This window comes from Chiloscyllium plagiosum, chromosome 13 (genome assembly GCF_004010195.1).
Source record: "Chiloscyllium plagiosum isolate BGI_BamShark_2017 chromosome 13, ASM401019v2, whole genome shotgun sequence".
Lineage (NCBI taxonomy): Eukaryota > Metazoa > Chordata > Chondrichthyes > Orectolobiformes > Hemiscylliidae > Chiloscyllium > Chiloscyllium plagiosum.
Window position 1 is genome coordinate 55,904,287 of NC_057722.1, and position 14,334 is coordinate 55,918,620.

Here is a 14,334-nt window from a genome sequence, read left to right on the forward strand (position 1 = left end):
GGGGCATAAATTTAAGGTGAAGGGTGGAAGGTATAGGGGGGATGTCAGGGGTGGGTTCTTTACCCAGAGAGTGGTGTGGGCATGGAATGCGCTGCCTGTGGGAGTGGTAGAGTCAGAATCATTGGCGAACTTTTAGTGGCAATTGGATAGGTACATGGATGGGTGCTTAAGCTAGGACAAATGTTCAGCACAACATCGTGGGCCGAAGGGCCTGTTCTGTGCTGTATTGTTCTATGTTCTATGTTCTAAATTGAAAATCCTTACCTTAACAAACCAGAGTCCTATTTTTGGTTAGAGGAGTGGGGGGGCGGATGCGAGAAGACAAAACAGGTGCAGTGTCTCAGGTTCAGCCACTGCCCAGATATATTACCGGCAGTCCCCTGGTCGTCACTCCCGCTCTTCCTACTTATTAACTAGGTTAGAGGAGGAGGGCGGGTGGGAGACACTACAGTAGTAGAGTCTCGGGTTTAGCCGCCTTGCTGCTATATATGGTCACTGCTTTCCTTCCCGGCTGCCCCTCCGGTCCACGTCACTTCCTCCGCTGTTTCCGCTCCTTCTCCGCTGTTGCTCGCACTTATTTACCCCTGCACCTTACACTATTGGCAATTTAGCATGGCCAATTCACCTAACCTGCACATTTTTGGACTGTGGGAGGAAACTGGAACATCCGGAGGACACCCACGCAGACATGGGGAGAATGTGCAAACTCCACACAGACAGTTGCCTGAGGTGGGAATTAAACTCAGGTCTCTGGCGCTGTGAACATAGAACATAGAACAATAAAGCAGCAATGCTAATCACTGTGCCACCATGTACTTCATGATTGTTGCAGAATTCTTTTAAGAGCAGAGATCTAATGGATTAGATACTTGTGAAGTTTAAGCAGAATTAGATTATCAAAGCTTCAAATTCCCCTGGCATTATTTTGCCTGAAATTAAGATATATATTCACCATTACACTCTAAGGCAGTGGTTTCCAAAGCAGGGAACATGTACCTCTGCAGGTGCAGCTGATGTCTCGAAGGGTATTTTGCCCTTACTTGTGTCACGGTGGACTAGATAGAAGCCTTCCATTCCTGCAGTCAGTTTTCCAAATGCAACTGGTTGTCTTTGGTGCTTAGAGTGGCACTGCCATTCACCATCTCTTTGTTTGCTGTTCCCTCAATTACAGGTTTTCACTTGTGCTTGTTACTAATAGCCACACCAGTGAGGTATAGTTGTGCCTGTGAGCAGTATAAATGGAGAGAAGCAACCTATAATCAGTGGAATAGAGAGTGGTTGGTAAGTGAGTGACCGTGCATGACCGTGTGCACAGAAATGCTGATGGAAATGCAAGAGCAGTATCTGTTGGTCCAAATAGTCTCCAAGTAGATGAGATCAGCTGATTTCTGGGTGCACATTGCCAAAGCAATCAGCCTGATCAAACAATTTCAAGGTACAAAGTGAGAGGGAGAAAGGTATTTGCCAAATGGGACTGCTGAATGAGTGAATGGGCTAGAGGAAACTTTGGGAAGAGGGGCTGTTGAGTCAGGGAGTGTAGGTATTTAGAAAGAGGGGCTGTTGAGTGAGTGAGTGCAGTGAAAATGGCTGGGAGGTGCGAGGGGCTGAATGGCCTACTCCAGTTCCTATTTGTTTTGGTCTTATGGAAGAGTGGCTGCTGTTCGTAGGTGTAAGAGGTGGAGGTGAGATTCATATTCAGCACTAGTCTATCAGAGATTTAAAAGCATATCAATTGGTCTGATTGGATTTAGAGCCCTTCAGTTCACTACAAGGCTGCTAAGAATTCATAAGTGTAGTGAACTCCAGTCCTATTTATTGTTCAGCTGCCAATTGCACATCTTCAAGGACCTTTGTCAGGGTGCATTAGCATACTGGTTATCTAGAGATGTGTTTGACCAACATCACAGTTTCTGAATTTTAATTCAATTAATTAAATAAATCTGGAAAAAGCTAGGATCAGAATAGTGATGCACCTTAGAAGTTATAAAATCCCATCTCGCTTAGGTATGTCCTTTACAGAAGGAGATTCGCTGGACTGCCAAATCTAGCCCATGTGTCTACAGACATTCAGCCATGTGATTAACACTTAACTGCCCTCTGAAATGCAAGTCACTCTGTTGTCACCATTCTCTTCAGGTTGAGCACACTAAAATACAGTCTTGCTAGTGCTACTTACATTCTGTGAATGTATAAAATAGGAGGTTTACGCTGGACCCACTATTAGACTTGCTCAAGTATTGGAGTCGTGAGCATCACTAAATTGCTGCAGACTTGAACTTTGAATTATTTGATGGTATCGTTTATGGCCTGCAGGGCCAATGTTATATTTGTTATCTGTCTTGGAAGCTGAAGTAACTTTATGGCTTTGCCATTTCTACATTGGAAATTCTGAGATGAGTCAATAACTTATCAGTAAAAGAATTTACCACCAGGGGATTTGGCAACTCATAAAAATAGCTTTGTAAAAACATAGTCAGAATTCATCAATGTTTCAAGTTTAGTTGACGTTCATTTAATCTGTTGAATACTAAATTTTAATGATTGGTGGTGACAGAAAGAGGGCATAAATTGGAAGAAACACCAACTAATATTGATATGATGCGAGGATAATAGATTCAGAAAAAAATGGAAGTAATACAACTGAAAGTTTGGTAGTACAGAACTTGAATATGTCTGTAAGGAGACATATGTACCATGTCTCCTACTATTGTTTATCCTGTACCTACTTTCATGAACACGTTGAGATTCCTTGAAGTTCCATGCATTATAAGATTGGCCTCATCAGCAAGCCTGACCCATTTGATCACTCTACATGCTTGCTGCTGAAATTTTGGCAACATCAAAATCATCCTGTGAAATAATGGCTGTCCCAATCAGATCATTTTTAGGTGTTTATTGGGCAAACCTGTGTATGTGCCTATTGTCACCACTTTTGGTCCTGCAATCCACCTCAGGTTACCCTGGGAGGGTAAAGTAGCTCAAAAATGCGAACAACATGTGAAACTTGTGGATCAAGCTTATATTGTGGAATAGTAACATGAGTGGTGTTCAACACTAGCCTAACATGCTGTCAGGAGAGAAAGATGCTTTGCCTGTCACAGAAATGTATGCAAATTTAATTCCTGGTATGATGCTAAGCATGAATGCCACCTATTCCAAAGCCTGGTGACTTATTTCAGACATCATGTTCCTTTGGCTGTTTGCAACATGTCAGGTACTTATGACTCCATGAACGTACGTAAGTAGCCTATGCATACAAAACTCAAAAACATGTTGTCCATCTTTAGATTGGACATTTTTCTTCATAATCCTGAATGTGCTAAGAATTATGCTGACAACCAATTAAAGGTTGTTAAGTGACTCAGTGTTGTGCTCTTGAGAATACTAGAAGCTAGATATAGTAGCAAATAAGGCATTGTTCTATGTATGATTTGGAGATGCTGGTGTTGGACTGGGGTGTACAAAGTTAAAAATCACACAACACCAGGTTATAGTCCAACAGGTTTAATTGGCTTTCGGAGCGCCACTCCTTCATCAAGTAGTTGTGGAGGACACAATTGTAAGACACAGAACTTATAGCAAAAGTTTACAGTGTGATGTAACTGAAATTATACATTGAAAAATACCTTGATTGTTTGTTGACACAGACACAAAAACCCACATGCACACATATACATATACGTTTGTGGGGTGAATTTATACTTGCAGAGTTACATTGTACTTTGCTCAAAAACTGCATGAATTCATGTAAAACTCTGTTAACTCTCTTTTTACATTAAAATCAATCTAAACATCATGGCACAGACACAGAACACAGGAGGCTAACACCTTCAACATATTATCTGACTAACACCAATTGTTACAGTTAACCTGAGAATGTAACTTTTTAAAAAGAAGTTTTGAGATTTACATATGAAAGAAGTAAAACTATCATGGTATTTGAACAAATGAAAGACTCAACAAGCAATCAAGGTATTTTTCAATGTAAAATTTCAGTTACATCACACTGTAAACTTTTGCTATAAATTCTGTTATACAATTGTGTCCTCCACAACCACCTGATGAAGGAGCGGCATTCTGAAAGCTAGTGCTTCCAATTAAACCTGTTGGACTATAACCTGGTGTTGTGTGATTTTTAACTTTGTTTTATGTAGACTGCAAGAGCATATACATATGTTGCACCTATTTTAACTTAACAAAGTAGGTGACAGCCATTCTCTGGTTAATTCTTCAGAACAATGCCCTGACCAATCAGAGTCAAACTGCATAATTTAAATTTAAACAAAGCTTGAGAGTTAATTGTCAGTCATCACCTCACTGATATATTTTCCATGACATTGCTTCTACAACAGAATCCATTTGTCAACCAATCAGGATTTTTTCTAATACAGTACAATACAGTACAAAATGTTTTTCCTCGTGCAAATGCCTGACATTTACAATATGGAAAACTTTAATGAAATGTGTCTTTTCTCAATTATACTCAAAAACTGCATGCCTTAATTGCGCCACTTGTGAAACCCAAGCACTCAATCTGTCCGAATTTGTGTGGATTTTGATATATTTGAGACATCTGAGCCCTTGTTTATTGTCACACTTCTTTTCATATAAAATGAAGCTATTGTCCTATTTTTGAAAGATGGAAAAAAAACTATCATGCTTTAAAACCATTATTCACTAACCTGTTAGTTCTGGCTGCCACATAATAGGCAAAGAGACAAAGGAAATATATGAAGGTAAGTCAACTTCTAATGCTGTGACTGGAGAAAAGAAAATTTCTGCTCTTCATAGCTAAATAAATGTGGATTATGTAAAATAATAGTGGTTCTCTCTGCAAACCAGACCATTGCAATTATACCTTGTTGGTGTAAGAATGACTTTTCACTGGTTTAGAAATGCACATCGTTAAGAAATGCTAGGATTTCATATGAGTTGAGTAGTTCTCATTTCTTTCATTTTTCTTGCAGCTTATGGGTTAAGGGAGATTCGATGGTGTGTTATTTCCACTCTTGAGTTGAACAAGTGCTTAGAAATGAAGAAAGCCTTTGAATCTGCCAAAATACATCCTTCCATGTCCTGCGTTCAAGCAGCCTCGGCATTGGACTGTGTGAAAAAGATAGCGGTATACACTTGGTCATTTTCCCCATTCCTACAATTTTTGCTGAAACAATTGAATCCAATTTGCAGCATTAGTTTCTTTCAGGCACACTTATCGACTGTAATATTGAGAAAGTTTTCACTGTTTTATCTTGTCAATTTAGTAAAACACATTTAACATGTTTTTTCCCTGAATTTCCTTGACTTCTTCATATGAAATTACATTTTTTTGAAGTATAAGATTATGAATTGACAATATTGCTTTATTGGTGAAAGCCAAAAAATGGCTCTTGTTGATCTACATTGCTAAGCATTAGTTCATCAATTTAATGGTAAGATCCTGGGGAGTGTTGCTGAACAAAGAGACCTTGGAGTGCAGGTTCATAGTTCCTTGAAAGTGAAGTTGCAGGTAGATAGGATAGTGAAGAAGGTGTTTAGTATGCTTGCTTTTATTGGTCAGTGCACTGAATATGGGAGTTTGGAGATCATGTTGCACTGTACAGGACATTGGTTAGGCCACCTTTGGAATACTGCATGCAATTCTGGTCTCCCTGCTGTAGGAAGGATGCTGTGAAACTTGAAAGAGTTCAGAAAAGATTTACAAGGATGTTCCAAGGGTTGGAGGGTTTGAAGTAAAGGGACAGGCTGAATAGGTAGGGCTATTTTCTCTAGAGCGTTGGAGACTGAGAGGTGAACACATAGTGGTTTGTAAAATCATGAGGGGCATGGATAGAGTAAATAGACAAGTTCTTTTACTGGGGTGGGGGAGTCCAAAACTAGAGGACATAAGTTTAAGGTGCCAGGGGAAAGATATAAAAGAGACCTAAGGGGCAACCTTTTCAAGCAGAAGGTGGTGTGTGTATGGGATGAGCTGCCAGAGGAAGTGGTGGAGGCTGGTACAATTACAACATTTAAAATACATCTGGATGGGTAAATGAATGGGAAGGGAGTAGAGGGATATGGGCCAAGTGCTGGCAAACAGGACTAGATTTATTTAGGATATCTGGTTGGCATTGATGAGTTGGACTGAAGGGTCTGTTTCCATGCTGTACATCTCTATGATTGGATGACTCTAAGTAGGGTTAATTTTAATTTGTATCACCTTTGGCATTAAGGCCTCACAAGCTGATTGATAGCTGACTAGCATCAGATCCCTATTAATCCCAAATACCAAAGTGTATTAAGTGCCAAGGACATGTCACTGGGCAGCTAAATAATCTTTGTTTCTTGTGTTTGGGTCAATTTAGTATGACATTCGGTGTTTCAAATTTCCAACTACTACTTTAAATTGGATATGGCATTGTGCATGCTCTTATCATTTTTATGGGTGTTAAAGATCATTTTGATTATTATTTTTGTGGGGTCAGCAGAAGTGAAGTGCTTCTCCATACTCTGCAGAAGTATTTTGGATCCTGACTGTCCTCGGCTGCCCTACCTTCCCTGATTCACCTTCTTACTGCCAGCGAGAGCAATCTACTATTTGCAAGTGGCACATCTGGTGAACTGCACTGGGACTCTCAATTTGGCACCATGTGACTTGTTGCTGAGTCTACGACTTCAAACCAATGCTGTTTCTTTGCTTTAAGTATGGGTTATTGGTTAGTCACCCAACAATCAAAATTAATCCCAAGTTTGAAAGGTGCACAATTTCTAGCCTGTAAAGGAGTAGGGATTTTCTGTATATGTGAATTAAAGTAGAGAGCCAAATAAAAAAGTGTCTAGATACTTAAAATCTACAAGCTGGATTTTGCTGCAGGATTTAAGATGCTGAAATTAGAACCAAGTGGGGTTCCCAAGCCTATCCTTACCTTCAGCGAGACTGGCTCACTAATCTTCTGTGAGATGGCAGAGTTTGCCATCCATTAAAGATAGCAACCAGGATGTCATGCTGCAGGCCAGATCGACTAGTTGGCAGCAGATATATAATTTTCAACTGAAAACAAACAAAAATGACCCTGTCTGAAGCCGTATCTTTTACAAAATTGGCACTGTAATTTCGGCTTACTGGTCATTCCTTTCATAGGCACCTGGTGAAAACAGGATGACTGGGATTCAACAGCTAACCACATTATTCAAATTGCTAACCACAAAGACTTGCACAGTACAACAGACAAGTCAGCAAACACCACAGACCAGAAAAAAAGTGAAAAGGTTACTTGCTATAGTAAACAGCTTGTCCTGCAGAATAATTTCTGTATTACTCAGACAACCCTCAACCAAACAGTGCACACTGGAATCGTACACAGGAAGGTACAGAACGGCCCAACCCTTCATTCATCAATGCTATTCATAAAAGTCCCTTATCAGGTGTTTATAAAATTAGTTAATTGTGTATTTGTAATCAGTTGACTTAATTTAGAGAACTGTAAAAGGCAATAATACAGAAAGTGGCTGGAGAAACTCTATAGATCTAGCAGCATCTGTGGACAGAGAAATGGAGTTAATATTTTGGTCTGAAGAACAGTCATGTTAGACTCAAAATTATGACTCTCTTTCTCTCTCCACAGACTTCGTTATACTCTGAATTTCTTCACCACTTTCTGAGTTTATTTCAGATCTCTCCAGTATTTTGCTTTGATTTGATTGTTTAGGGCAAGTTGTGTTTAACTAATTGCTTGAGTTTTTTGAGGTAACACAGGTAAACATATGACCAAAATACAAGAATAGACCATTCGGCCCTTCGAGTCTGCTGTGCCATGCAAAAAAGATCGTGGTTGATTTGATTTTTACTTCAACTCTACATTTCTGTGTATCCTCGATAATCGTCCATTCTTTTGATAATCAAGAATCTATCCTTCACTGCCTTAAAAATATTTAAAAATTTACATCTACTGCCTTTTGAGAAAGAAAATTCCAAAGACTCATAACCTTCTCATATATGTTTTAAATAGGCAACCACTTATTTTTGAACTATGTCTGCTAGGTCTAGATTCTCTCACAGGAGGGAACATAGTTTCAACATCCACCTAGAGAAATCCCCTCAGGATCTTATATGTTCCAATTAAGTCATCTCCAGCACTTCAAATTCCACAGGGTACAGGCGTACCCTCTTTAGTCTTCTATCTCATAGTGATGCGTTCATTTCAGGTATTGATCTAGTAAACCATCTCTGAACTGCTTTCAGTGTGTTAACATTCTTCCAGAAGTACGATAAACAGCACTTTATGCGATACTCCACTTGGGGTCTCACCAATGTTCTGTGTAATTGAAGCATAACCTTCCTACTCTTGCACTCAATTCCCCATACAATGAAACATAACATTCTATTAGCCTTCCTGTTTACTCATTATTCCTGCATACTAACCTAATGCAGTAAACAGATCCCCAAAATGTGTTAGATAAAGTGCAGTCAGTAGGCTTTTCAGCAAGATGGAAACCCAGAGAATAAAAAGTGAAGGGGCTACATGGAAATGAAATTAGTTAAGTGGTAAACAATAGAGGCCAATGGTGAGTGGGTATTTCTCAGACTGGAGGAAGGTAAACAATAATGTTCCCAGGGATCGATACTTGCACCTCTTTTATTTTCTTAATTTAGTCATGCAGACGTGAGTATAGAGGTCACAATCTGGAGATGAAACAGGACATGTTGTGAACTGTGAGTACGAAGATGACCTTAAGAGAACATAGATAGGTTCATAGAATGGGTGGGCACATGGCAGATTGAATTCAATACACAGAAGTGTGAAATGTAACATTTTGGTATAAAGAACAAGGAAAGGCATCACAAAGAAATGGTACAATTCTAAAGGTGGTTCATAAGCAGAAGGTCCTGGGTATTATGTGCATATTGAAGGTGATATGGGTTGAGAAGCTGGCTAAAATGTCATATGGAATCCTGGGCTTTACAGGTTAGAGGTTTGCTATACCAACACAAGGCAGTTATCATGAACCTTTATGAAACACAGTTTTGGCTTCGGTTGGAGTATCATGTCAAGGGTTACAAGGGAAGGGTGAGAGGTGGGACTGCTTGAATTGCTCTTGCTGAGTGCTGACATGGACACAATGGACCAATAAGTCTCCATCTATGCTCAGGCTAACCTGCGATTCAGTGTTAAAATAAAACAAAGAATTGAGGATGCTATAAATCTTAAACAAATATTGAAAGTGCTGGAGAAACTAAGCAGATCTGCAGCATCTGTGGAGTGATACCAGAGTTACTGTTCGAGTTGAGTGATCCTTCATCAGATGATTCCAGGCCTGCTGAGTTCCTCCAGCAATTTCTTCAGTGATTCAATCTAGATGGCAAAAAAGCTATAAATGGGACTGAAAATAGTTTGCTGATTAAAATAATATAAACTCATCAGTTTCATGCACTGTTCAGTCAGGTATAGCATGGCTCGGTACTGAATACAGTTTCCTCTACACTGATCCAGCGATGCATCAATTGTAATCACAATGAATTGCACTGCAATAAGGTAGTTTATTCAGTTTCTTCCACCAGCTGGTTTTGGGCACTCGGAATAAGACTGTAAGGTTAGTGCTACTTGGTGTAAAGCTATTTAGATTTGTAATACCCATAACTTTAAGAAGTGATCTTAACATTGGCCATCTGCCTTTCACATAAGGTCCTAACAGCTAACCAAAAGATAAGACTTTTATTTTCATTAATATAGACTGGTTTTAAACCAAATCACCAAAAGGTGAATGATTTTGTCTCTTGGTCTCTTGAATTTATTAGGGGCTAAAGTGGATGGGCACCAAATTCAGTTAAAATGTTGAAATGAGGCTTGCCTGTCCACTGAAATGGATGAAAAATGAAATCACACAGCATTATTCCACACATAATCATGTCGAAACAAATATCTTGTGGGAATTGCAGTGAACAAATTGCTGTTATTTCAACATTACAATATAGATTGAACTTAAAGTGCTTTGTGATGTTTTGAGATTATGAAAAGTCCTGTGTGAATACCAGCTTTAAGTAATTCTACAGTATTGAAACTATTAAACTGTTTGAGATTAATTCTTTATTTAAATAATAACTATTTTAAATCATTTATTAGAATAAAGAAGCAGATGCTGTGTCATTGGATGGTGAGACTCTCTATCAGGCTGCAAAGGAATATAAACTAAAGCCCATTGTTGGTGAGACGTATGATCAAGGTACTGCACATAGGGATCAAACGATCCATGCCATTAATAAAGGCTATGCTACTGTAATGGTTGTGTTACTGGACTAATAATCCAAAGGTGTGGTTTCAGTGAACCTGCATTAAAATCCATCATGCCAGAAAATTTGGAAATAAAAATGTGATACCAGTGAATTTGTAGGATCACAATAAATAATACTGTTCTTTAGAAAAGAAACCTTGCTGGCCTTACCCTGTCTGCCCTTTGTGACTCCAAGCCCTCACCAACAAAGTTGACTCCTATTTATCCTCCCAAGAACCCTGACAAGTACACCTGTTCTGCTTGGCTCATAAGCAGTTCTTTCCTCCCTTTTAAGTGGGAGGTTTTCAGAAGTCTAGAATTCATATAAAGATTTAATTGAGTTGCCTGTCTCCTGGAGACTGCTTGGCAGCCCCACTTCCCAATGTTAAAACCTAAAATAGACAGACTGGCAATTTAGAGTAACTTTAAGGAACAGGAACAAGCATGCTCCTCTGACTTTTATTTAAGTGTTGTAGTTTTGTGGAAAGTTATCCTGGGAGTACTGTAGAAGAATGTGATGATTAAATTGGGTTAATTTACAAAATTGTCTATATATGTATTGGGGAAGGATGGTGATGTAAGAGTAAAGGAGCTTAGAAATTTGTTTAATATCTCCCAACTGCTGAGGAGTCAGAAGCAATATTTGTATGGTATGGTACTGAGATGTATTACTGAAATGCTGGTAGATCTAGATGAATTGTTAAATTTCTTTTAATTTATTTTGGTACTAATACATGTTCTGTTTCTTTCTTGTCCTTTAGAAGTTGGAACCCTTTTTTATGCAGTGGCTGTTGTCAGAAAAGCAAACAGTTCAATCACTATCAACAATCTGAAAATGTTAAAATCCTGCCACACAGGCTTCCATGAAGCAGCAGGGTGGAATATTCCTATTGGTTATCTAATTAACACTGGGAAAATGTCAGTGATGGGTTGTAACATTCCAAAAGGTAATGCTTAAGTAATTGAATCTTAATGATGGTGTGTGTGTAGATTGATTTTCTATCGGGTGGCACAATGGTTAGCACTGTTGCCCCACAGCGCCAGGGACCCAGGTTCAATTCCAGCTTCAGGTGACTGTCTGTGTGGAGTTCGCACGTTCTCCCTGTGTCTGTGCGGGTTTCCTCCCACAGTCCAAAGATGTGTGGGTCAGGTGAATTGGCCATGCTAAATTGCTCATAATGCTAGGTGCCAGAGGGAAATGGGTCTGGGTGGGTTACTCTTCGGAGGTTTGGTGTGGGCTTGTTGGGCCGAAAGGCCTGTTTCCACACTGTAGGCAATCTAATCTAATCTTCTGTTTGAGTCTGCCTTGCTATGATGGATATTGACTGATGCCACCTCCCACTATCTCTTGACTGATTCCTTAAGTTCTCAATTATCTATGGTCCATCCTCTTTACTTTATGATAGTTTGTCATGATAAGATGATAGTTTATGATACTTTCCTAGCCCATTTACTTAAGAAAGGGAGTTGTATGCAGATATTACCTAATTATTGTTAATCTTGAGTTGACATCTCAATTTTCACTTATTTGGTGGAAGTTTCTATTATATAAAACATTCAATCACTTCTTTCTTACAGCCATTGTTAGGTGATTTTTATTGTGAATGGTTGAACGGCTGAAAAGAATGTCTTATACCCTTCTTAAACACAAAAGATTCAGTATAATAAGTTGCTTTTAACCTTAATACTATATAAATCTAACCCAAAAAATCAGTCTTAATCTAAACAATTTGCTATACAGAGTATATAAAAAGTGATGTATCCAGTTAATACATTGTTTCAACCTCTGAAAGTCTCTAAAGGTTTAGACAGTTACAAATTTAAACATCTATTGTTATAAAGTTAGCTATAATACAAAGATTTAAGTTCAGCCAAATATAATTGCTTTTCTTCCAGAACCAATTAAAATAAGCCAGTGCAGAGTGCAGCTGTAATCATGATTCTTTTCTAATAACTCCTCCCTCCATTCTTGGTTGCCTTTTAAGGACTTAGTGATCTAGGATGATGTTAACTGCCTTATATGACCTTGAAGGTAAGATGATCAAGAAGCTGGGAGATCATATCATCAACCTGAAGAGACTGAGAGCCCCTGAGAAAGGCCTGGCAGAGTACCTGTTTGATAGGCTCACCCTGGGGGAGAGTGACTGAACTGATTGCAGGGAGCAAGTCTTCATTTTTATTCTATGAATGAGATCTATAGAAACTGAAGCTGTAGAAGTAGCTCACTGTCTTGGGCTTGTTTATGGAATGTACCAAATGTAAATAAACTGCTTATTGTTGGAAAAAAACAAAAACAAAAAACAATAACCTTAAGGTTGCATGTTCTCACAATCATGAATTGATCTAAATGGGGCAGCTGGTGTGATGATACTTTCATTCTGATCGAAATCCCACAGTCCAACTTTATTAACTTAGTCTAAGCAAAGTCACATGATTTTGAAGTATTAAATCTATATCGGTTAATTATGCAAAATGTATTTAATTAATCAATATACTTTGTGTGTTTAAAACTAGGTTAATTATGGAGTGTTAATTTCCCAACTAATCCATGCCACCTTTTAATTATTTCACTTTTCCAGTCTAGATAACTAATGCAGTGTCTACACGTTCTCTTATATGTTTTATGTTTTGGAACAAATTTATTAAAGATTTAGGACCTAGCTTCAGTAGCCTTTGCATCATTGGGACAAGAGGAAATTTTTTGTTATTTTTGATACCTTTGTTAATCATTGAGCAGGAACATAACAGGTAGATGATTAGGCCTATAGTCACTAATTGGAATGGTTTTGCTGGTTTAACTCCTGCTATATAGTATAGTTGAATTCCTGGCCAAATTGAGCCTTACGTTAAGAATTAATGATAACATTTGTCAGGAAATTGAATATAAACTGTTCTTGAAAAATAGAACTGATGGCTGGATTTAAGGAACTTCTTAAAGGTAAATGACCATACATGAAACAAAAATGTTAATATATTTTGGAATGGCCAGTCATAATGTCCATTAATGTTTCAGTATTTCATTGGCTGCTAAGGTAGCAAAACATCTAGTAACTGACGTGGCAAATGTGAAGCAAGCAAGTTTAGACTCTGTCCACACGACAATCTGATGTAAAGCACATGAAATTCCTACTTGATAGCTGATAATGTAGAAGTGTAGTGAGGGGAATTGTTCATCACTCGAGGACATGAGAGCAGAATTGAAGGTGTAGCTGTTAGTAGTCACAGTGAGTATTAGCTTTATAAGGCACGTCATGTATTCAGTTCTTCATTCAGTGTTCAGCTGATTTTAGAACCTGTGGGGCCATATTCATTGTCAGGTCATTGACTGTTACCTGTGAAGATAAGTGTGAGGCCACCAATGTGCCAACTAAGCCCACCTCTGATGTAAGTTGAGATGCCTAGCATATCTCCGTGGCTTTCTTTGGCAAACTTGATTAGGGAACTCAAAGTGAAGGAACCCCTATGGGACAGTGACTGTGATATGATAGAATTATGGGAGAAGCTTGAATCAGATGAGCTGGTATTACAGTTGAGTAAAAGTAACTACAAAGACATGAGGGAGGAGCTGACCAAAGTTGATTGGAAGGGCAGCCTCGCAGGGAAGACAGTGGAGAACAATGGCAGGAGTTTCTTAGAGTAATTTAGGAAGCACAGCAGAAATTCATGCCAAGGATGAATACACAAACTAAGGGGAGAATGAGGCAACCGTGGCTAACAAGGGAAGTCAAGGACAGCATAAATGTAAAAGAAAACAACATACAGTATGGTGAAGATTAGTGGGAAGCCTTCTAAAAATCAAAAGGTGACAAGTAAAGAAGCAATAATGGGGGAAGAAGATGAAATATGATGGTAAGGTAGCTCATCATATAGAAGAAGATTGTAATCGTTTTTTTAGATATATGAAAAGCAAGAGTGGGCATTGGTCCAATGGAAAATTAGGCTGGAGAAGTAGTAATGGGGATCAAATAATGGCGGCGGAACTGTACAGGTACTTTCATCATTCTTCACTGTGGAAGACACAAGTGGCATGCCAGAACTTGAGAGTCTTTGAGGAGAAAGTGAGGTCTGCAGATGCTGGAGATCAGA

General features: G+C 38.8%; 1 protein-coding gene across 1 annotated transcript in view; it reads left to right on the forward strand.

Moving 5' to 3' along the window:
• Positions 1-14,334, forward strand: part of meltf (melanotransferrin) — an 80,174-nt gene that overhangs the window by 8,661 nt on the left and 57,179 nt on the right. The window contains exons 2-4 of the mRNA XM_043702473.1: positions 4,968-5,122; positions 10,101-10,200; positions 11,010-11,195. Of these exons, the coding sequence (XP_043558408.1) occupies positions 4,968-5,122; positions 10,101-10,200; positions 11,010-11,195 (441 nt within the window). The remainder of the gene's footprint in view (positions 1-4,967; positions 5,123-10,100; positions 10,201-11,009; positions 11,196-14,334) is intronic.